The 24,129-nt window shown below is 34.9% G+C and overlaps 1 protein-coding gene across 1 annotated transcript; it reads left to right on the forward strand.

Annotated features, from left to right (window-relative positions):
- The first annotated feature begins 17,191 nt into the window (after positions 1–17,191).
- Positions 17,192–23,750, forward strand: LOC138872549 (uncharacterized). Its single transcript, XM_070150763.1, has 2 exons — positions 17,192–17,585; positions 23,686–23,750. The coding sequence occupies exons 1-2, from the start codon at positions 17,192–17,194 to the stop codon at positions 23,748–23,750; spliced, it is 459 nt and encodes a 152-aa protein (XP_070006864.1).
- Positions 23,751–24,129: the final 379 nt, after the last annotated feature.

The following is a 24,129-nucleotide window of genomic DNA, read 5'->3' on the forward strand; positions in this document are numbered from 1 at the left end:
TCCACGCGCGTCGAATCTATCCAAAATCAGAACGAATATTTCACAATATGTTAAGGGAACAAAACCCAAGCGAAAACATTCGAAAAATATCAAAAATCCCGAAATTAGCAAATCCCGAGTCCCGGGCCCACTTCTCGGAATCGGGCAAAATTTACATTTTCAGAATCCTCATACCCTCACGAGTCTAACCATACCAAACTTATCCAATTCTGATACCATTTGGTCCTTCAAATAATCATTTTACATTTTTGAAAGGTTTCACAATTTTCTTCCCAAATTCCATCTCAAATCACGAATTAAATGATAAATTCAGTGATAGATTCATGTATTCTAGCCAAATCTGAGTTAAAATCACTTAGCCCGATGAATTTCTTGAAAAACATTCGAAAAATCGTCAAAATTCGAGCTCTTTAAGTCAAAGTATTAAATAAAACCCAAACCTCGTATTTATAGGGTACCCCTCAGGTTCCAGCCTCCACGTGCCGCACCAAAACGACCGCGGTCCGCGCAAACACAACCGCGGCCGCACAGGCCTTCCTCTACAGTGATAGGCTTTAGTATTTTGGCCATAACTTTTGCTACAGATGTCCAAATTGCAATATCTTTATCTTTATGGAAACTAGACATGAAGGGCTACAAAGTTTGTTTTTAAATCATCTCAAAATTCCTTGTGGATCAAAAGATATGAGCTTCTGAAGTTAGACCGACGATCTGCACGTCTTCATGACTGCGCCCGCGGTCACTTTTACGCGCCCAACACTAAGCCAGCGCGCCCAGCGCTAATTCTACCGCGGCCAGCGCTAACAATTCTGCCCCCATCTATTTTTTAAGTTCTGAAATGTCCGTACTCGCTCAAAACTCACCCAAAACACACCCTGAGCCATCAGACCTCAACCCAAACATACCAACACCTCCCATAACATCATTAACACCTAGTCGAGTTTTCGAATCACTCTGAACAACATCAAAACACAAAATCAACTTCGGACTCAAGCCTAAGAACTCCAAAAACTCTTAAATTATGCTTTCGATCAAAACGTCTATCAAATCTCGTCCGAATGACCTAAAGTTTTGCACGCACATCCCAAATAACACAACGAAACTATTGGAATTCTCAGAATTCCATTCCGACCCCTATATCAAAATCTCACCTATCGACCGGAAAGCACCGAAATCTCAATTTCGCCAATCCAAGCCTAAACCTTCCATGAACTTCTAAAACGCATTCCGATCACGCTCCTAAGTCCCAAATCACCTAACGGAGCTAACCAAATCATTAAAATTCCCATCCGAGATCAAATACACATAAGTCAAATTTTGGTCAACCCTTTCAAATTTTAAGCTTTCAACTATGACTGTTCTTCCAAATTCATTCTGACTAACCTGAAACCCAACACAAACGATTTACATAAGTCATACTACACCACACGGGGCAAGTCATACCCGAAAACTGGCAGGCGAAATGCAAAAGCTCAAAGCGACCGGTCGGGTCGTTACATATTTACTCTTAACGGTTATCGACTTTTAAATGTATTAATCCGTTAGCCACCCGATAAGATATCGGGCGGATTGGTATCGGTTTAACTCTTATCGGGCGGTTTATCGGCCTAACATACATATTCACTAAATTGTGTTTCCCTGTTGGACATGAAATAGCTGAACTGATTATAGAGCATGAATCAGAAGCAATGCAGAGGTAAGTTTAACACCATAAAAGTAATTGAGAACATTGTTTCTTATTCTCCTTTAACATTTGTTAATGTCGATGAAACACCTTCAAAAGCGGAACAAGATAAAAGAAAGCTAAGTTGCAGTTGGCCTTTCGCTACAAAAGTAAAACCAACTAGAACTAGGTACTGCCGTACTGATTACTGAAGTCATTCAAATCTCAAATTCAAATGTTTATCCAGCAGAAAAGGTTCATTACCACTAGAAGAGAAAAACGAAAACAAATCCAGCATTGTAAATTAGTAAGTATAGCTTCATCTCATATCATAGCAGCCCTTAAAACCCCTAATCAATCAAAACACTAACTATTTGCAAAGATAGCACTGAGAGAGACGAGTTTGTTTTTGTTATTCAAGTCCTAGGGTTTTAGTTTTTTTTTATATTTAATATATATAAATAAAAATAAAATAATATATATATATATATATATATATATATATATATATATACATTCTTAACGGGTTAACGGATTATCCGTTAAGAAAAATTAAATAATCCGCCCCCAAATCGATAAGCCGTTAATAAAAAAATTCAATTTGTTCCCCGTCCGTTAAGCCGTTAAGCCATTATCAGTAAGTCATTAAGCTTCGGTTCGGTTCGATTTTCGGTTCGGTTCGGTTTTGAACACCCCTAGTCCTTATCACATAAAAATAATGGATATAATTTCAAATCTGGAAAAAAAATTGAAACTTCATATGAATGAGTTTAAAAAGCCAGATCTGATTTTGTATAGTGTTTTACTGTTGAAATTCATTAGTTATTCTTCTTTGATGTGTAGATTGTACCTTTGATGCTGGTTTTCAGAGATTTATTGTTCAGAAATTTAAATCCACCAATGAAGGACCTTGAAGCTTGAAACTCATAACTTGGATTATTTGAATTTTTAATTATTTAGATCCGATCCTGCTTTGGTTTGTTTGGAAAGTTGATTGGAGGTTTAGCTAAAGTTTTAGTCAATTTGGTGGAGATTTTGTAGTATATTTTAGAAATTTGGGTTGAAATATTGTTGAACTAGAGAAGAAGACGAATTTGTATTGTATACCCAAATAGTATACAAATATACTATTTTGATATACAATTCATTCCAACATTTACTATTACATTATACAAAATAATATAATAGTATATTGTTATAATTTGGTCCTTTTTAAACATTTTCACTGGGTCCCTTTTTTAAATTTTAGGTTGAAATTAAGTTTGAACAAAGAAGACAGATTTGTTATGTATATCAAAATGGTATATTGTATATTGTATTGGTATACAATAATTAATTCATACGATAATATACTACTATTTTTTTTTTGAAGGAATGAACCAATTCTCTGTATACCAAAATAACATATTATATAGTACCATTTTGATTAATTCAATAGTATAATTTATTGCGTTGACCTGGGGAAGAAGAAAATGTATTGTATACCAAAATGATATACTATATACCATTTTGGTATACAGTTTATTCCAATGATATACTATTATAGTATACTATATAATATAAGGGTATACTCTTACAATTAGGTCCTTTTAATTTTTTTGAAATTTTTATTGACAACTGATATTATTTCAGTTTCATAATTGAATTAAAAAATTATTTTTAAACTCTTTGCGTATAATGGTATACCCTCTTGGTATATCTATATACTATACTAGTATCATATGTTAGTTGGAACATTTTTTGGTTGTATTGGCTATATTTAATTGGTACACTATTTGATTTTTCTTTAGTAATAGTAGAATAGTACAGTATCTTGAATTTTTTAAATTTTCCTTTATGCAAGTGTATTATCTAATCATTTTGATTTTTTTATGAGTTTGTTTTATATAATAGTATTATAGTACAATATCTTGAAATACATTATTATATTAATATATGCTATACTATTTTTTAATTTTTCTCTTTATGCATGTGTATTATGTAATAGTGGTATAGTCATATATAGTTGCCTGAAATTAATTAGTAAAATTGTATCCCCTATTGGTATAATTATATGTCATATTGATATCATATGGTAGTTCGAATATTTTTTTGGTTATTTTAGCAGCATTTTTAAGTGAATTCTACTGTGGAATGATTTATATGATCATGTTTTGTTGTGTTGGATTTTCTTGTACCTATGGACATAAATTTTGTGTATTATGTAATAGTTTTGGCAAAATACCTTACCACCCCCCTAAACTTGTCACGGATTATTAGTTACAGCCTTAAACTATTCGTGGTCTTAATTACCCCCCTTCAACTAGGCCTTTTGAGAGCCATTACCCCTCTGGACGGTGATGTGGCAAATTGTGTGGGTGCACTTGCCTGCAACGTGGTTTTTTCTGTATATGTGGCATTTTTTTGAAAAATAGAATATATTTTTACCTTTTTAAGTATGCTACTTTTTTAGATAATTTTTTTCGAATACAATTTAAATAAAACTTGGATAGAACTGCATTATTTAGGCAAAAAGAATTTATTTGGGTAAAAATAATAAAATTTTAGCTAATCTTTTTTTGAATTTAACCTGAAAATAAAATTTATACAATTAAAATAAATAGTTAATTTATCTCAAAAGTTATAAAAATACATAGTTTGAAATTAATTATTTTGGATATAACTTTTTATATAGCTCTAAATTATGGTGCTCTAAAATACTTTTTTTTTTTTACAGATTTTACTTGAAAAAGTAAAAATACATAGTTAAAATAAATAGTCATTGTATCAAAAGAAGAAATAAAAAGAGTGTACAATTTTAAAAAATAACTAACTCTATGGATACATTTTTAGAGCAATAAAAAAAAACAGCTCGGTGCATTAAGTTCCTGCTATGCGCGGGGTCGAAGGAAGGGCCGGACCACAAGAGTCTATCGTACGCAGCCTTACCTGCATTTTCGCAATAAGTATTTTAGAGCAATAAATATGTTAGGAATAATAAGTTATTTCTTGCAATTGTTCACTCTTTTTATTTCTTCTTTTGATGCAATGACTATTTATTTCAACTATGTATTTTTACTTTTTCAGGTAAAATATGTAAAAAGTATATTTTTAGAGCACCATAATTTAGAGCTATATAAAAAATTATAGCCAAAATAATTAATTTCAAACTATGTATTTTTATAACTGTTTAAATATCTTGACTATTTATTTTAATTGTATAAATCTTTATTTTCAGGTCAAATTCAAAAACTGATTATCTAAAACTTTATTTTTTTAGGCAAATAAAAAAATTTAGCCTAAATAATGTAGTTATGTCAAAGTTTTATTATAAACTGTATTCGAAAAAATTATATAAAAAAGTAACATACTTAAAAAGGTAAAATATATTTTATTTTCTAAAAAATTGCCACATATACAGAAAAATTCACGTGGCAGGCGAGTGCACCAACTTAATTTACCACATCAGCGTCCAGGGCGGTAATGACTCTCAAAAGGCCTAGTTGAGGGGGGTAATTAAGACAACGAATAGTTTAAGGCTGTAACTAATAATTCGTTACAAGTTTAGGGGGTGATAAGGTATTTTGCCAATAGTTTTTATAATTATATGCAGTTATTGAAACAATCCCGTACAACTATATATACCCTATTAGTATAACTATATGTTATATTGGTATCATATGCTAGTTGAATTTTTTTGTGACGACCCGGTCAGTCGTCTCATGAGTTGTTGCTCCGTTTCCCCCATTTCTGCTCCTTATTGCTTTGTCTATCAGTTCTATGAGTGATCGGGTTGGTTGGCTCGGGTTCGAAAAGGATATGGTAAGGTTTGGGACACTTAGTCTCTTTTGAGGAAACTTAAGTTGGAAAAGTCAACTGGATGTTAACTTATGTGTTAGAGGGCTCGGATGTGAGTTCCGATGGTTCGGATAGCTTCGAGAGGTGATTTGGGACTTAGGAGCGTGATCGGAATATATTTTGGAGGCCCGGAGTAGATTTACACTTGAATTGCCGAAGTTGGTATTTTGGCGATTTCCGGTTGATGGGTGAGATTTTGATATAGGGGTCGGAATGGAATTCCGAGAGTTGCAGTAGTTCCGTTGTGTCATTTGGGATGTGTGTGCAAAGTTTCAGGTCATTCGGATGTGGTTTGGTTGGTTTTTTTTATCAAAAGCGTAAATTAGAAGATTTTGGAATTCTTAGGCTAGAATCCGATGCGAACTTGGTGTTTTGACGTTGTTTTGAGCGTTCCAAAGGTTGGAACAAGTTTGAATGAGGTTATGGGATATATTGGCATGTTTAGTTGAGGTTCTAGGGGCCTCGGGTGAGTTTCGGGTGGTCAATCGGACCAAATCATGATGTTTGGAATTGCAGAAAATTTCAGATCACTGTTGCAGAGAAATGACCTTCGTGTTCGCGAGTGGCTCCTCGTGTTCGCGAAGGGTCAGTTAATGAAGGCTGGGATTTAAGCCTTCGCATTCGCGAGAAAGGCTCCGCATTCGCGAAAGGCTGGGTGTTTGGTCATCGCGTTCGCGTGAAGTGGACCGCGTCCGCATAGAGGAAAACGGTAAGCTGGGTTCGAGGTCAAGTTGTTCATCGCGTTCGCGAGTGAAGGGGTGCGTTCGCGAAGAGTTAGTCTAAGGAAGCATCGCATTCGCGATGGGCAGGTCGCGATCGTGAAGAGGAAATTCTGGTCAAAGTTATTTTGTACTTCGTGACGCGAGGCTTTGACCGCGTTCGCGAAGAAGGATTTCAGACCTGGGCAGAATATTTAAATAGTCATCATGTCCGCGATTTTGGGATTTATTTTCACCATTGTTGAGCGATTTTGGAGCTTTTTGAAGAGGATTGATGAGGGATTCAAGGTGAATCACTTGGAGGTAAGATTCATGGACTTAAAACTCGATTCTAATGTGAAATCTACCTAATTAATCATGGAAATTAAGCATAAAATGGAAGAACTAGGGCTTGAAATTGGAGGCCTACAAATTGGGATTTGAGGGGTCATTTGTTGTTGAATTTTGATGCTTTTGGTATGCATGAACTCGGGGAGTGATAAGGAATCCATTGATGTGATTTTTACCGGAATCCAAGATGTGGGCCCGAGGGTCGGGTTTTGGTAATTTTAGGATTTATGTTGTAAATTGCATATTTTCGCTTGGGCTTCATCCCCTTAGCATATTTTGACGCCGTGATTCTGATTTTGGATAGATTCAACGCGAGTGGAGGCCGATTCGAGGGGCAAAGGCGTCGCGGGCTAGAGTTTGAACCGGATTGAGGTGAGTAATGATTGTAAATGATGTCCTGAGGGTATGAAACCCCAGATTGCACATCGTTGTGCTATGTTGAGGTGATGCACATGCTTGATGACGAGCGTGGGGTCGTGCACTGTTGGGGATTGTGAATTAGTGCGTCCCGAATGGCTAATTTACCGCGTATTAGACTGAAATCTATTTGTGAACATCATGTTTTGGGCTGAACGCCATATTTGGGCCTTGTGCCAACTATTTGAACCCTTAGGGAATTTTTATTGATATTTCCTCATTGTTTTGACTTTATACTTGAACTCAGTCATGTTATTTCACTGTTTTCATAACTCAGCCATGTTTACTCTGTTTTAACACTTAAATGATCTTTAAATGATATTTTGGGCTGAGAATCATGTTTTACTATTGCCCGAGTGGCTTGTTAGGATTTGGATTGAGTAAGGCCGAGGGCCTATGTTGTGAGGAAACACTGATTGTGATTATAAGGCCGAGGGCCTGAGATATGTACGCCACGAGGTGGCTTGTTGATATGAGGCCGAGGGCCTAGTGATGATGCCACGAGATGGCTTGATATTGCGCTTGGGCTGTAGGGGCCCCTCTAGGAGTCTGCACACCCCCAGTGAGCGCGGGTACCCATTGTGATGTGAGAGATAGCTCGAGGGGCTGGTATTGCTAACATTTTGCCCGAGGGGTAATCCTTTATGTGCTTATCTGTCTTATTTGTCTGTCATTTACCTGTTTAATTGTCGAATAGGCATTTCTTGAAGTTTAAATTGAACTTATATGATTTTACATATCTTTACTGAATTACTGTTCTTACATGTTTTACTGCTCATAATAGCCTATAATGTGACTTACGTGATTTCATACTTTCAGTCTTTATTTATGATTATTACTCACTGAGTTGGAGTACTCACTTTACTCTCTGCACCCTGTGCGTAGATTCAGGAGCATCTGGTCCCGCTCCCGAGTGTTGATCTTTCTAGCTCAGGCGGATCCGAAGATTCTCTAGGTAGCTGCTGGCGTTCGCAGCCCAGAGCTTCTTCCCTTGTCTTACTTCTCTTTGTTTTGGATTTGTATTGAACTCTGTAGACTTTCTTGTCTTATTCCAAATTTTTAGATGCTCATGACTAGTGACATCCTGGTATCGGGCTGTGTTGGGTTATTCTTCCGCATATTGTACTGTTGGTTGCTTAAATATTGGGTCATTTATCATGTTTTAGACTTAATTCTCATTTTTAACTACTTAAAACTGAAATGGGTAAGTGTCGGCTGGCCTTGTCTTCACGAGAGGCGACATCACGACCGGGTTCGGGTTTAGGGTCGTGATATTTTTTTGGTTGTATTAGCTGCATTTAATTGATACACTATTTGATTTTATTTTAATAATAGTAATATAGTACAATATCTTGAAAGTATATTAATATGTGGTACACTATTTTTTTTTTCTCTTTATGCATGTGTGTTATGTAGTCATATAGGTGCCGGAAATTAACCAGTAAAATTGTATTTCATGTTGGTATAGTTATATGACATATTGGTATCATATGGTAGTTTGAACATTTTTTTGGTTGTTTTAGCTGCATTTTTAAGTGAATTACATTCTGAAATTATTTCTATGAACATGATTTGCGGTGTTGAGTTTTTTTTGTTGATGGACATAAAATATGTGTATTATGTAATAGTTTTTATAGTTATAGGCAATTGTTGGAACGACCTCATACAGCTATATACCCTGTTAGTATACAAAATGAGTAAGCTGATTTGCGAATATTTAGCTCGCAATACGAGCATGTAATTTTCTCATGCTTTTATTGAATCCTTTAATGTTATGGTACAGTAGTATAGTCGCAGATAGTTATAGCAATATTCTAGAGCAATCATATACTCTGTTGGTATACACGTATATCATATTAGTATTATATGGTACTAGAAGTCTTTTTTACTACTTATACTTTTATTGCATTTTTTAATATTCTATTATCATTTCTATTCTAACTAATATATATATGGAGATCTGGTGACCGTATATTATGTTTTCGTGCTCCAAAACTGGTTGTGTTACTGTTAATGGTAGAGTTTGTATTGATATTTATAGGGAATGAGATCAAGGTTTGCATGGCAATCAATTACATATTGATTATTAGAATCTGATTATGTAATTTAAGGTGTTCAACAACTGTCAGTGTGATATTCAGCGAATTAGATCAAGTGACAACTGATATTATTTTAATTCAATAATTGAATTAAAATATTAAAAAAAAGACAAAAGGAATAATAAACTAGTTATATTAAAAAAAGGGTGAGCAAATATTTACTATATCAATTATTTTTTCTTATTGTATAAAAAAAAGAAATAATAATAAATAGTAAAAATAATAAATGAAATTAGATTATCAAGAGAAAAATAATATTAAAAAAAGAAGTTAAATGAAAGTAGAAAATGAAGAAGAACTAAAGAAAATAAAAGAAAAAAGGAGTTAAACGGAATTAGAAAAGGAACAAGAAATAAAGAAAATAATAATAAAGAAAGAGTCAAAATTGAATATGAAATAAGTTACGGTAAGAATAACAATAATACGATTTGGGCAAATATAAATGAATAGAAAAAGAGAAAAAAGAAAAATATAAGAAGAAAACGAGAAAAAAGAAAAGGAGAAAAGATAGAAAAAAAAGAAAAGAAGCATAGAAATAAAAAAAATTGGAGAAAAAAGATAAACTTTCCCACAAAAACTACTATGGGTAAGAATTATAATTAGTTTGATGGGTATAAAAATAAATGGGCAGGTAAGGGTAAATAGTTTTATTTTTGTGGGTAACTGTATCATTCACCCAACAAGATTCTGTCACGACCCGAATTTTTCACCCTCGGGAGTCGTGATGGCGCCTACTAGTGAAAGCTAGGCAAGCCAACAGTTTGAACAATTTACCTTTTTTCCATTTTTAATTTCTTTAACAAGTGTGAATCAACAGTTATAAACAACATAAATTTAAAGCAAGCGAAAGAAAACAATAAAACATTTGAATAGATATCTCATACAACATCTTAAGCGAAATCTACCCAGAACTGGTGTCATGCTTCACAGACAGTCTAGAATTTACTACAAACAGGGTCTAAAAGATAGTTAATACGTTGTTTCTGAAAATAGTATATGAAACAGGATGAAGGAATAGAGGGAGACGTCAGGGCCTGCGGACGCCTGCAGGACTACCTCGGAATCTCCAACTGGACTGAAGGCAACCACCCAAGCAAAGGTCCGAATGCTGCTACTCCGAGATCTGCATACAGTGCAAACTGTAGTATCATTACAACTGACCCCATGTACTGGTAAGTGTCTAGCCTAACCTCGGCTAAGTAGTGACAAGGCTAGGACCAGACTACCAAATAAACTTGTGCAGTTAAATTATATACAGCAAAAAATAAGAGCAATAATGTACAGTTAAGTATGAGAGGGGGTAACATGCTGCGGGGACATCGAATAATAACATAAGAACAAAAAATAAATATGAGTATCATTACAGTTCAATTGAAAATAGAAAGGGGGAATCATGATGCGGGGTACAATAAGTATCAACAGGAAACCAACAATTAAATATAGAAAAACCGTAACTCAGTTATCAATAAAAATCAGGAAATCAAAGACAAGTGCGCGACATCTCCCTTCGTGCTTTAACACTCTCTCACCAGAATAATACACGGCATCACCCTTCGTGCTTTAACACTCTCTCACCAAAATAATACACGGCATCACCCTCCGTGCTTTAACACTCTTCCTCACCCAAGCAACAATCACAAAGCAAATAGGGTAAGGGAATCTATAATATCAAAATAAAATCAAGTAACAACAGAAAATCAGTAAATAAACGTAAATGACAACATAACTCAATTATCAGCAAGAATCAGGAAAATCAAGGACAAGTGCACGACATCACCCTTCGTGCTTTTACTCTCGTCCTCACCATAAGAATCAATATAATCTGCACAGCATCACCCTTCGTGCTTTTACTCTCGTCCTCACCATGAAAATCAATATAATCGGCACTGAATGGTATATCGTGCGGCACGGCATCACCCTTCGTGCTTTACACTCTTCCTCACAAAAATCATACACGGTATCACCCTTCGTCCTTTAACACTCTTCCTCACCGAAACAACAATCACAAGAAATAAGGGCAAGGAAATAAGTAAGATCATATTAAAATTCCGACGAGGGAACAGTAGTACAACAATCAAATCCCGACAAGGAAAACAATATCAAAATAATGACATCCCGACAAGGAAAATAATATTAAAATAACAATATCCCGACAAGGGAGACAATATCATGATCCTCTCTTTTCTTTCCTTTTTCACATTTACTTCACAACTCAATTCACAATTTGAGCCAATGCTCTATAATGTTCAATAATTCGGTTCTTAACTTGAGTCAATGCTCTACAATGTTCAACAAGTCAATTCTCAACTTGAGCCAATACTCTACCATGTTCAATAATTAAATTCTCAACTCTAGCCAACGCTCTTACCATATTCAATTAACAATAATACTTCCACAAGTCATCTTCATCAATAGAAATCATCATATAGAGCATGAGCAATACGAAAAGGAGTCACAGAAATCATAGTATAGGTCTCACGGGCATGCTTGACACCAGCATATAGATACTCGTTACCATGCCTATACGTCGTACTTAACATTTAGCACATAGCAAATAATATTCAACTCCTAATCCCTCAAGCTAAGGTTAGACCAAAAACTTACCTCGATGTCACGAACACAATTCAAGTCTCAACTATCGCTTTACTTCTTGATTCCACCACCAACTCGCTTGTATCTAGACACAATTTACTTAATAACATTAATAAATGCTAAATATACCAATCTAATGCATGAAAATAAGTTTTCTAGTATTTTCACCAAAAAGTCAAAAATCGCCCCCGGGCCCACATGGTTAAAACCCGAGATTCGAACCAAAATCTAATTACCCATTCACCCCGAGCCCGAATATATAATTGGTTTTAGAATCCGTCCTCAATTTGAGGTCTCACTCCCCAAATTTCAATATTCTTAGCTTTTTCCCAAAGTTCCCAATTCCACCATGAAAACCTTAGATTCTAGGATGAAATCTTGTAAAAAGAAGTTAAGAAGTAAAGAAAATGAGTTAGAAATCACTTACCAATATTTTGGAGAAAAAATGTTGTTTGAAAAATCGCCTCTTATATTTTTGGGGTTTTGAAAAATAAAAAATAAATGAAAATCCCGTTTTAATATACCCCTCTCAGACCCCCTGTGCGGCTCGCACAAAATCGAGTGCGGCCGCACAACTCTCCATGTGGACTGCAGTGACATGCTTTAGTATTTTGGCCATAACTTTCTCTACAGATGTCCAAATTGTGATTTCGTTATCTTTCTGGAAACTAGACACGAAGGACTACAACTTTCGTTTTTGAATCATCTCAAATTACTAGTAGATCAAAAGATATAGGCTTTCGAAGTCGGACTAGTGAACCTGTGCGGACCGCACAAAATCGAGTGCGACCGCACAACCCCCACCGTGGACAGCACCAAAACCAATGCGGTCGGCACTGGCGGCTTCAGAGATTTGCACTTCTCTGAACCTGCAACATCCATGTTTTAAGCCTAAGACATCCCGGAACCTACCCGAAACTCACCCGAGCCCTCGGAACTCCAAATCAAGTGTGCATACTAACTCAAATACAGCATATGGACCTACTCGTGCGATCACATCATCAAAATAACATGTAAAACCATGAAATTAACCTCAAAACTCAACATTTTCATCAAGAACACTCAAAGTTCATAACTCTTCAACTGGAAGTCCAACTCATGTCAAATAAACTCTGTTTTTCATCAAATTTCACAGTTATCTTTTAAATACTATAACAAGTTTGTACCGGGCTCCAGAACCAAAATACGGGCCCGATACCAATGGTTTCAAATATTAGTTCTTTTCTTCATTTCGTAGATAATTCAGTAAAATAATTTCTTTCAAAAATTAATTTCTAAGGCTTAGGACCTCGGAATTCATTTTCAGGTATACGCCCAAGTTCCAAATTTTACTGCGGATCTCCCGGGATCGTCGCAACACGGATCCGGGCCCGTTTGCTCAAAATGTTGACCAAAGTCAACCATAATCAAATTTTAACTCTAGAAATTTCTATTTCTCATATTTTCACATAGAAAGCTTTCCGAATATAGGTCCGGACAACTAGAAGGGATCTTTACATAAATGGTCGTTTAGATTTACTATTTATTGTTCATAGCCGGTATTATAAATTGTACACTTATAAGCATATTATATATGAATTATACATATATTATACATTCACAAGTTATTTTTGGTATTAATAATTGGATAGACAACTATTTAAGTTAATTTACGACAATAACTTTCCTCCTTTTCATCTATGTTACCTCTATAATTAAGTTCGCTTTGTTCTTATTTCTAAGTAGTCGTTAAGCTTTCTCTTTTAATATTATCAAAGGGGTGGTGGAATGATTTAGGTTCATTCACATGAAGTCCTTTTTTGTAAGAGCACAAAGGCTCCAATCCCATTACCTTTCCCCCCTTCCCCCCTTCCAAAACAAAAAGAAAGAAATCTTACAGAAATGATCCAAATAAGTTTCAATTTACTAGCTTCTAGCCATTAATCATAAACTTACCAAAACTAGTCAAGCACATACAATAATTGAAAAACCAAATAAATAAGGTTAAGAATCATACGCAAAGATCTCCTTCTATATTTTTAAGTGTGATTAGCAACATTAGATGCAATACGGAAAAAAAATTCATTGATGAGATAGTAAATAAGGTGATGAAATACTATATATATTCCAAAAATCTAAGCAAGAAAGGATCTTTTCAATGGGTATGGTTGAAATTCATTGAAAACATACAGATGGGTCAATATACAAAATTTGAGGAAGATTAGAGGTGATTTGTACTCATTTGGTATAAAAATTCATAGTTAAAATCGAATTCAAATTTTTTTTTCCGCGACACATGTATCACGCATGTATCTCACACACATGCATACATGAATATATATGTGATATACATTTGATACAAATACGATACATATGTGATACAAAAATGATACTATACACATGCCATTTTTTCATGTTCATCTTCTACTTCGAAAATTCAATTTAAACCATCTCAAAACTCCACCAAATCATCCTAAAACTGAGATTCAAGCTCCTTAAGATGTACCCAATCTATTCTAATAATACCCACTAAAAAAATACAAAAAATGACCCCTTTTTTGCTACAAATAGCTAATTGGCTAATAGTGGTAATAGTTGGTTAATATTAATAATATTTTATAAATTGACCAACTTTTATAATAAACTACTTATAAATGGACATAGTCATTAGTTTAAAAAAAATAGTGGACTTTTTATGGCGCAAATTCGAATTAAAAGGCCTAGTGAGTTTATTTTTGAATCAAAAGGAAAAATAGACTTTCTCTTTCCATGACATCACCTTTATGCCTTTTCTTTTTAATGGATAAAAGGGCATCCCGGGCTATAAGATTCTATCGTACGCAACCTTACCCTATATTTCTGCAAGAGGTTGTTTTCATGACTCGAACCCGTGACTTCTTAATGGATATTTCAGATAATGCAAATGCTTATTTGTAGATCTGCAAATTGTGATTGATGAGAGCCTAAGTGACATTCAAATATAATAAAACGAGGATGAAACTGAACCCAGTAAAACTAGATCTAGACTATCATAAACTAGTTTAAGTTAGATAACGGATCGACAGAATAAAATCGTAAAAATTGCACGAGGTGTCCTATTTGGTCACCCCTATTTAATTAATACCCATTTTTTTAAAAAAGTTTTAACTTGTACCCACTTTTTAAACAACTACAGCCCCCTTTCTCCTCCTCTTTCTTCTTCTTCTTCTTCTTCTTCTTCTTCTTCTTCTTCTTCTTGTGGTGGTGCTGCTATTAAAATTCAGTTCATGGGATGATTGCCATAAATATGTTTATCAAATTATTTAAAAATAAATTATAAATAATTACGTAAGTTAGTAGACAATAATTTATGAATATTTCCACGTACGTAAGTTAGTAGACAATGATAATTTTGTTCTTTTCACATTTATTGTTTCCAAAATTTATAATTTAGATACTGTTGGCAATCTGATTATTTATCTAGTATGTTAGAAAGCTTTTTCAAAAATTTCAGCTTATATAGTGCTGAAGTTTTTACAAATGAACTAAATAACTTCAGCATCTTCTGCTGAAGTTTTTGAAAAAGCTTTATGACAAAACTAATGAATCCAGGACAAAAAAACTTCACCTTTTAGTGCTGAAGTTTTTACAAATGAACTAAATAACTTTAGCATCTTCTGTTTAAGTTTTTGAAAAAGCTTATCCAGGAAAAAAAAACTTCAACTTATTTAGTGCTGAAGTTTTTATAAATGAACTAAATAACTTCAGCATCTTCTGCTGACATGTTTGAAAAAGCTTAATGACAAAACTAATGAATCTAGGACAAAAAAAACTTCAGCTTATTTAGTGTAATTACAAACAAAAACTTCAGCAAATCGAGAACCAAACTTCAGCTATTATGCTTAAGTTCAGCAATTACAAACAAAAACTTCAGCAAATAGAGAACAAAACTTAAGCTATTATGCTTAAGTTCAGCAATTACAAACAAAAATTTCAGCACACTTGCTACTTCAGGCCTCGTCTACTAGAATGCTGAAGTTTTGCGTGATTGCGTTTGCTACTTCAGCCCCGTATGCTGAAGTTACGCGAAAAAGTGGGTACGCTTGCAATTCTTTTTGCAAAGTGGGCACAAGTTAAAACGTGATCCAAAAAGCGGGTATAGATGCAAAATCTGGACGACATTTCTTAGTGGAAAATAGAGGGAAATCTACACTATATAGTCGCTCTAAAAAATAATAGCTGAAAATATAATTTTTATTGTATATTAATATATAATATACATATATTTTTACCGACCGGCCAACCGTGTAACTTCCCCGAAAATAAATAGGTACATGCTTCAAAAGAGGTGGGCCAGTCCAAGCACTGACCAGAACTGGTTTCGATCTCTCAGGCCCACTTGGATCTCAAATTTGAGTTATACGTTGCTTCACTCAAACCCTTTCTTCAGTTTCCATGCATTTTGTACTTTTTCCTTTTTTTTTTTTTTAGTTTTAAGTCTAAGGAAAAAGTCATAATAATAATAATTTGACACCAAGAAATTTACAGGAAAATTTAAAAATATAGCCTATCAAAGCTAGATTCAAAAGAAAAAGCAATTCATAACTGAGAAACATTATATGCTAACTATACTACCAGCAACATAGATTTTAACTTCAATGTTTCTTTAAGGCATTGAAAACCTTTGAAATCTAAAATTCGATATTTTAGTAACCTCTAATGAGTAGTGGTGACAAAATGGATTAAAAATATAGTTATCCATCCATATTATGAACTAAAAAATGGGTTGAATTATGAGCTTTTTAAAAATGGATCAAATATGGATAAGATTCATATTATCCACTTAATCAATGGATAACCAATGAGTTTAACTCTTACATTTGTAAAGACTCAAATTGAGGTTTTCTCAAGTTTGGGAGACTAAAAATTCTCCCAAAAGTGATCATATTCTAAAAGGCATGGATAATATATGGGTATCCATATTATCCTCCGGTTAACCCATGCGTTACCTGTTTTCAACTCGCACATATCCGATCCGATCCGTCAGTTTGCTCCTACTTATGAGTAAGCTTTTGATTTTCTAGGGGCAACAATTAGAGACAACATAATCATTTATAAATGTGAAGAAAGAGGAATAAATAGAATATTATTGTTTAGGTAGTTTAAGTCAAAATCTTATCCCTAATTTAAATATTAACCTTTCTTTTCTTGTCATGGAGAGGGACTAGTTACTAACTCAGCTACTATAATCCAGTTGCTGACAGTCTAATGAGCTCCTTAGACTTTGTTATTGGATTAATTATTTTATAATCAGAAAGATGGTTTATTCTTGTCTTTTGCGTTTGAGGCAAGTGTTTATTGATCTAGAAAAAGCGTAAGACAGAGTGCCTAGGGAGGTCTTATGGAGCTGCTTAGAGGTTAAAGGGGTCCCGGCGGCCTACATTAGGGTGATTAAAGACATGTATGATAGAGCTAAGACTCGGGTTAGGACAATAGGAGGCGACTCCGAGCATTTTCCGGTTGTTACGGGGTTACACCAAGGGTCTGCGTTCAGCCCTTTCCTATTTGCCCTGGTGATGGATGCACTAACTCATCATATTCAAGGAGACGTGACATGGTGCATGCTATTTGCTGATAACATAATTCTAATCGATGAGATACGAGGCGGCGTCAACGAGAGGCTAGAGGTTTGGAGACAGGCTCTTGAGTCTAAAGGCTTCAGGTTGAGCAGGACGAAGACGGAATACCTCGAGTGCAAATTTGGGGCCGAGCCGACAGAAGCGGGAGTGGAAGTGAGACTTGACTCTGAAGTCATTCCTAAGAGGAGTAGTTTCGAGTACCTTGGGTCAGTTATTCAGGGGAAACGGGAGATCGACGAGGATGTCACATACCGTATAGGGGTGAGGTGGATGAAGTGGAGGTTAGCGTCGGGAGTCCTATGTGACAAGAAAGTGCCAACGTTACTAAAAGGTAAGTTTTACAGAGCAGTGGTTAGACCTGCCATGTTGTATGAGACCGAGTGTTGGCCGATTAAGAATTCACACATCCAGAAGATGAAAGTAGCAGAGATGAGGATGTTGAGGTGGATGTGCGGGCATACAAGGATAGATAAGATTAGGAATGAAGATATTCGAGAGAAGGTGGGCGTGGCCCCCATGGAGGACAAGATGCGGGAAGCAAGACTCAGATGGTTCGGGCACATTCAGAGGAGGAGCGCTGAGGCACCAGTGAGGAGGTGTGAACGACTGGCTGTGGTGGGCATGAAGAGAGGTAGAGGGAGACCTAAGAAGTATTGGGGAGAGGTGATCAGGCAGGACATGACGCGACTTAGGATTACTGAGGACATGGCCCTTGACAGAGAATTGTGGAGGTCGAACATTAAGGTTGTAAGCTAGGGGGAAGTTGTGAGTATTTCTACAGCGCACTAAAGTGCGACTAGCCAGTTAGGAGTTAGTCTTAGGATGCTACTGGTCAGCTACTGATGCAGGGCTTTATCTGCTGGATATTATTATATCTTCCATCTTTTTCGTACTTCCTATATTTCTTATATTGCTGTTATTTTATTTTATTTTATGTTATGTTATGTTATTTTATGTTATTTTATTATGAGTCTATTGATAATACTAATATAACGTCTCTTGTCGCTTTCTTGAGCCGAGGGTCTCCTGGAAACAACCTCTCTGTCCTTCGAGGTAGGGTTAAGGTGTGCGTACATATTACACTCCCCAAATCCCACTAGTGAAATTATACTGGGATGTTGTTGTTGTTGTGCATTTGAGACAAGTGGTTAATAAACGTTTAAAATCATCTGAACATAATTAAGCAGTTTTATTTGACAAAACATTATTGGGAGCAATTTTATATATACAAGGACAAGTACAAGGGATGACGGCCCCTCAGCTCGAGGCAAACAGAAGAAATTAACAAAGATATTAAAAACAACAAAAAGTAGAAACATTGTACGATTATATATAAATGTTTTGGTGAAATTTGTCGTGAATCGAATAGTGAATACTAAAAGTGGTTAAGTATAGCAGGACATATAATCTCCAAAGTTGAGATTCAAAAGCTTATACCAATTAATATCTTGAAAAAATGAGCTTAAAATAATTAACATTTAAAAATTACAACTAATGTTTTTTGGCAAATCAGTATATGCATCTGGTGTGTTTTAGGAAACAAAAACTATTTTTAAGTAAGCTACTGGTTTATTTCCAAATTTATATCTTAGCAAATAGGTTATTATCCAAACAAGGAAACAAAATAAAGAACATACAGAAAACTGCTTTACGATCAAAATGCCACCTAAATCATAATTTTACAAGGATATATTTATTATGCGATTATTTCCGACGATGAAAGTCTGACAATACTTTCTCGATGTAGTCAGGTGTAATAAATAATAATTTTAAAATACATACACCCTCCATTCACTTTTACTTGTCCAGTGTGAACGTTGCACATCCTTTAAGAAATAATAAATGAAGTGAATATTTACCATGATATCCATATTAATTGATATTTTTATGGATTTGAAAAAATGATTTGAAATAAGTAATTAATATTGTGAGTATAAGAAAAAATAAATTGTCTTCTCTTACTGTGTTAAAAGTGACAAGTAAAAGTGAAAATCTATTTTTAGAATAATGAACAAGTAAAAATGATCGGAGGGGGTATCATTTAATCATAAATGATAAATAGATAGATAAGAAATACATATCTTGTTAATTCAATATGAATATATATTTGCATCTTTAAATTTGGCCTTTCTTTGTTACTTGGACACCTAAATATAGAGTTGTTCCTTTTAGGTTTTTCAATTAAACTATATTTGTGCCAATTAGACACTTTGTAATGACATGATTGAATGCGTGCGAGTGAACATGAGAAAAAGGTTATTGATTATTATTATATTCTAATATATTATTCCAATTAAAGCTAACTTTTACGCTACATTCTATTTCTATTCTTCTATGAACCCATCATTTTTCCTTTTAGTTTCTTTTAAAAGAAAGTTTAGTGTACATGGATTTGACTATTCTCATTTGGCATGCTTGTTCTCTTTACACGGCACTTGTAAGCTACACCAACTTAGACGAGGAATAGAGAGAATAACGTGATATTTTAGTGAAATCGAAACAAGAAGAAGTGAGATGAAGTTAAACGCAGGAAATTTTCAGTGAGCTTTTTAGGGCACTATGTCGCCAGAGCCGACAGTCAAGTTTTTCATTTTCTGAAAATGAGTTTCAATTTGTTTTGGGGCTTAATTCTATAAGGTGAAATAGTTTAAGGTGATAGAGACAACTGTAATATACGCGTTTAATTTTTATAAAAGTTTTTCTCGGATGATCTACAAAATGTCTAATTGGCACAAATATAGTTTAGTTGAAGGGCCTGATAGGAACAACTCTATGTTTGTGTCCAAGTGACCAAAAAAGCCAAATTTAAGGTCCAGTTATGTATAATATATAGCTCAGGCTTCCTCAGTAGCAAATGCACTTTCAGCTGCACATGGCAAATAAATGCACACTGTACCTGATGTGTCTATTTCATGTATTTATATTCATTTTTTATACTTGAATATTTCATATAATTAGCATTTTTTATGCTTTAAATATCAAGAAAATTGCAATATTTTCAGAGCGAATATCCTTAATTCCAGTTAAACGTCATCAATATCGTGAAGTGGATTTTTTGGTCTTCATAATTTATCAAGAATAGAAAACCTGTATCATCCACTGACTAATTATTATGTTCACAACAAAATTTTAGTTTTTCCACAATGATTTTAAGAAAAATGATACACGAGATTGGAAGGTTGCTATGGCAGGCAAGATTTTAATAGTCTCTAGCGACCAACAGTGGCGGATCCAGAATTCTGTGCGAACAGGTTCAATCTTAGAAATATATAACTTTAGTCTAAAATAGTAGTTGTCAAGAATAAAATATTTATACAAAATTTATGATGCTTTAATCGTAATTTGTACCTATACACAATATTATTTTTTGGTGAAACGGGTTCATTTGAACTCGCTTGCTACCACGTGCGTCCGCCACTGACGACTAAGTGGATAAGGGAATCCCTCTCTTGAAATATTGTCCCATATTGGAAGAGGAAAATGATTTTGGTGGGTATATATACAATTGCTCTTCTTGTAGCTCTTAAAGAGTTAAGAAGAAGGCAAGCCTCGCGCCGTCGTCGTCGTCGCTCGCTCGGCTTCGGCTTCAGATTTGGTCAAATGATCGATTGATTAATTTTTTGGACCAAATTTATTTATTAATAGTGAATATTAACGTAATATTATCCGTGCTTGTAACGAATATTTTCCAATCCGTGGATAGAATCCAAGTGTCCCACTAGTTCGGCCAAGTGCATGCTTCATTGACCATTGGCAGCCTAGTGCTCCATGAGTAAGTGCTCCTTCCACCATGTCAAGTGCTTCCTCCATAACAGCCTAGTAATTGCTCCACCATGAGTGGTGGCTGGTCATTCTCTTAATAGTTGACTGCACTATAAATATGTGCAGTAGTTGTTAGAGCAAGGACACACAACACAAAAACAGAAAAACGGAATAAGAGCTGTTAGGAGAAGGCACAGGCAGAAACGAATTTGAGAGCTTGGATGTCGTTGATATCCTCTTCAGCAGAAATAGATAGAATCCCTTCATTCTTAAGCAGAAATTTCTTGTTCGAGCCATGTAACAAAATTATAGTAGAAGACGCTTCCCCTTTTAATTGGCCTTATGCGATACAAATTCGGATTAATCGGATCCCAATATGGATATATACTAAACACTGGGTGAAAATAATAACAATAAAAAGATTAAAGAATCTCACTAGGTGGTTACGTTAGTGAACCTCTTTAAAGAAAGGATGGGACAGATGGCAAAACATTGGGAAAACTATCTGGAATTCGCTCCAATAATATTTACTCCAATATGCATCACATAAAACCCTGAAGTATTACTTTTCAGGCCTCAAATTAAATGGTGTCTCCGGTGAAGTTGCATTCATGCATTTATTCATATTCTATTTGATATGCAAGGAAAAATTCACGGACTAGTAGCTTTGTTTGCTCTTTCTCTCTTTCACATTATTATTCTTCACTTTGACCAAATCATAATGGGATTAAAATTGGAACTTCCTCGGACATATGAATAATGAGTTAGCATTTGTAAAAAGAAAATTATTACATGGGGTTTCGGGGAAGGAGATGGGCATACACCAATTATGTGGAAGACTCACCCACACGATTTTGCTATAACATATATCTTTCGTTAAATTAAAGACATTTATTTTCATATTTGGTGCTTAGTTTATGATAGAAATTTTATTTTATTGCATCATGTTCTTTGCAACTTAACTGTTGAAGCTAAAATCTGGGTTAGGGCTAATTTACTATAACCATATTCTAAAATATCAATTTATTACCTCTACAACGACGTTCTAAAACACACATCAAGTATAAAGACAGATTCGGGATTTAAATTTTAATGTGAGTTCAGATTCGCAATTCTACTACATTTTCTCTAATTTAATGGGTTTATTATTTGTATATATTTAATACTTTATTAGACTAAAATACAGGGCATGAGCGGAAGCTATGGATTCCGTCTACGCCTCTGATCGAGTATGCTAGACCATGTAATGACATTTCATCAAATGTGTCAATTTTGGGTGTGTCATTTGAGAAGGAGAAGGATAACATTTGTTGAGGATTTTAAGATGGAAAAGTCTTAAAAAGAGGGTGAATGGAAAATGGAGGGAAAATGAAATTTTTGAGTAAAATTTTAAGTTTCCCTCTCTTGAAATATTGTTCCATATTGGAAGAGGAAAATGATTTTGGTGGGTATATATACAATTGCTCTTCTTGTAGCTCTTAAAGAGTTAAGAAGAAGGCAAGCTTCGCGCCGTCGTCGTCGTCGCTCGCTCGGCTTCGGCTTCGGCTTCGGCTTCGGCTTTAGATTTGGTCAAATGATCGATTGATTAATTTTTTGGACCAAATTTATTTATTAATAGTGAATATTAACGTAATATTATCCGTGTTTGTAACGAATGTTTTCCAATCCGTGGATAGAATCCAAGTGTCCCACCAGTTCGGCCAAGTGCATGCTTCATTGACCATTGGCAGCCTAGTGCTCCATGAGTAAGTGCTCCTTCCACCATGTCAAGTGCTTCCTCCATAACAACCTAGTAATTGCTCCACCATGAGTGGTGGATGGTCATTCTCTTAATAGTTGACTGCACTATAAATATGTGCAGTAGCTGTTAGAGCAAGGACACACAACACAAAAATAGAAAAACGGAATAAGAGCTGTTAGGAGAAGGCACAGGCAGAAACGAATTTGAGAGCTTGGATGTCGTTGATATCCTCTTTAGTAAGAATTCAACATCGGCTATAAATGCATACAAAGCAACCGCAAGTGTGACTTGCTGCCGAACTTTGTGTTCGCTGAAAACACTGGGGTTTGAAGTACCACTACACCAGTGTGTAATTCGTTCTATCCTGAGAGGAAATAGTCTATAACCTTGGGTACTAGGAGAGGATTAAATTCCTTAAGGAAACACTGTGAATTCAGTGGGCTCGAATTAATTATTTTTTCATTTATATTTACGTTTATACGCTAACGTTTTTTTCTCCAGAATTATTATTTACAAATACAATAAGTAAGAAGATAGCAACCAACAAGCTTAAGGAATTTAATATCTTTATTTCTGTATTTGTGGTATACTTACTGCTCTGGAGACTAAAACCTTTGTGATTTTGTCTACTCCCGTTTTTGGAGATTAAAGCCTTCGTGGCGTTTTGTTGGAGTTGAAGACTAAAACCTTTGTGGTTTTGTCTACTCTCGTTTTGGAGATTAAAGCCTTCGTGGCGGTTTGTTGGAGATTAAAATCTACTTGATTATTTTCTCCAGTTTTAAAGCCTTCGTGGGGCTTTGGTGGAGATTAAAATCTACGTGATTTTTTACTCCAGTTTTAAAGTCTTCGTGACAGTTTGTTGGAGATTAAAATCTACGTGATTTTTTTACTCCAAGTTTAAACGTTTGTTTCTGTCATTCTTTTACAGGAAAAATGACGAATGACAATGGAAACCAAACTGGTCTGATGGTGACTGCCAATGCATCGACATAGATTTTGAAGAAGGGTCAAGCAAACATGATTGAAAAGTAAGAAGATATTGATGACTTGTATACTATGAAGTGATGGATTGATTCTGGATCCACTCGACATGTTTGTGCTGTGAGGGAAGCATTTTCTACATATGCTTTTGCTGGACCCGAAGATACGCTTTCTATAGGAAATGCTGCTACAACAAAAATTGAAGGATACGAGAAGATATTTCTCAAGATGACTTCTGGTAAGGTCATGACTTTGAACAACGTCCTTCATGTTCCCGAAATTAGGAAGAACTTAGTCTCTACTGGACTTCTTGTAAAGCACGCTTTCATGTGCGTTTTTGTATCTGACAAGGTGGTGATAAGTAAAAATGAAATGTTTGTAGGAAAAAAGT

Source organism: Nicotiana sylvestris, chromosome 1, assembly GCF_000393655.2.
Source record: "Nicotiana sylvestris chromosome 1, ASM39365v2, whole genome shotgun sequence".
In the NCBI taxonomy this organism is placed as follows: Eukaryota; Viridiplantae; Streptophyta; class Magnoliopsida; order Solanales; family Solanaceae; genus Nicotiana; species Nicotiana sylvestris.

Excerpts from the sequence above, each read along its gene's own strand:
- LOC138872549 (XM_070150763.1), top strand. The coding sequence starts at position 17,192 with ATGGATGCACTAACTCATCATATTCAAGGAGACGTGACATGGTGCATG. Across the intron at positions 17,586-23,685 it reads AGTGCCAACGTTACTAAAAG|GAAAAATGACGAATGACAAT; the intron begins GTAAGTTTTACA and ends ATTCTTTTACAG.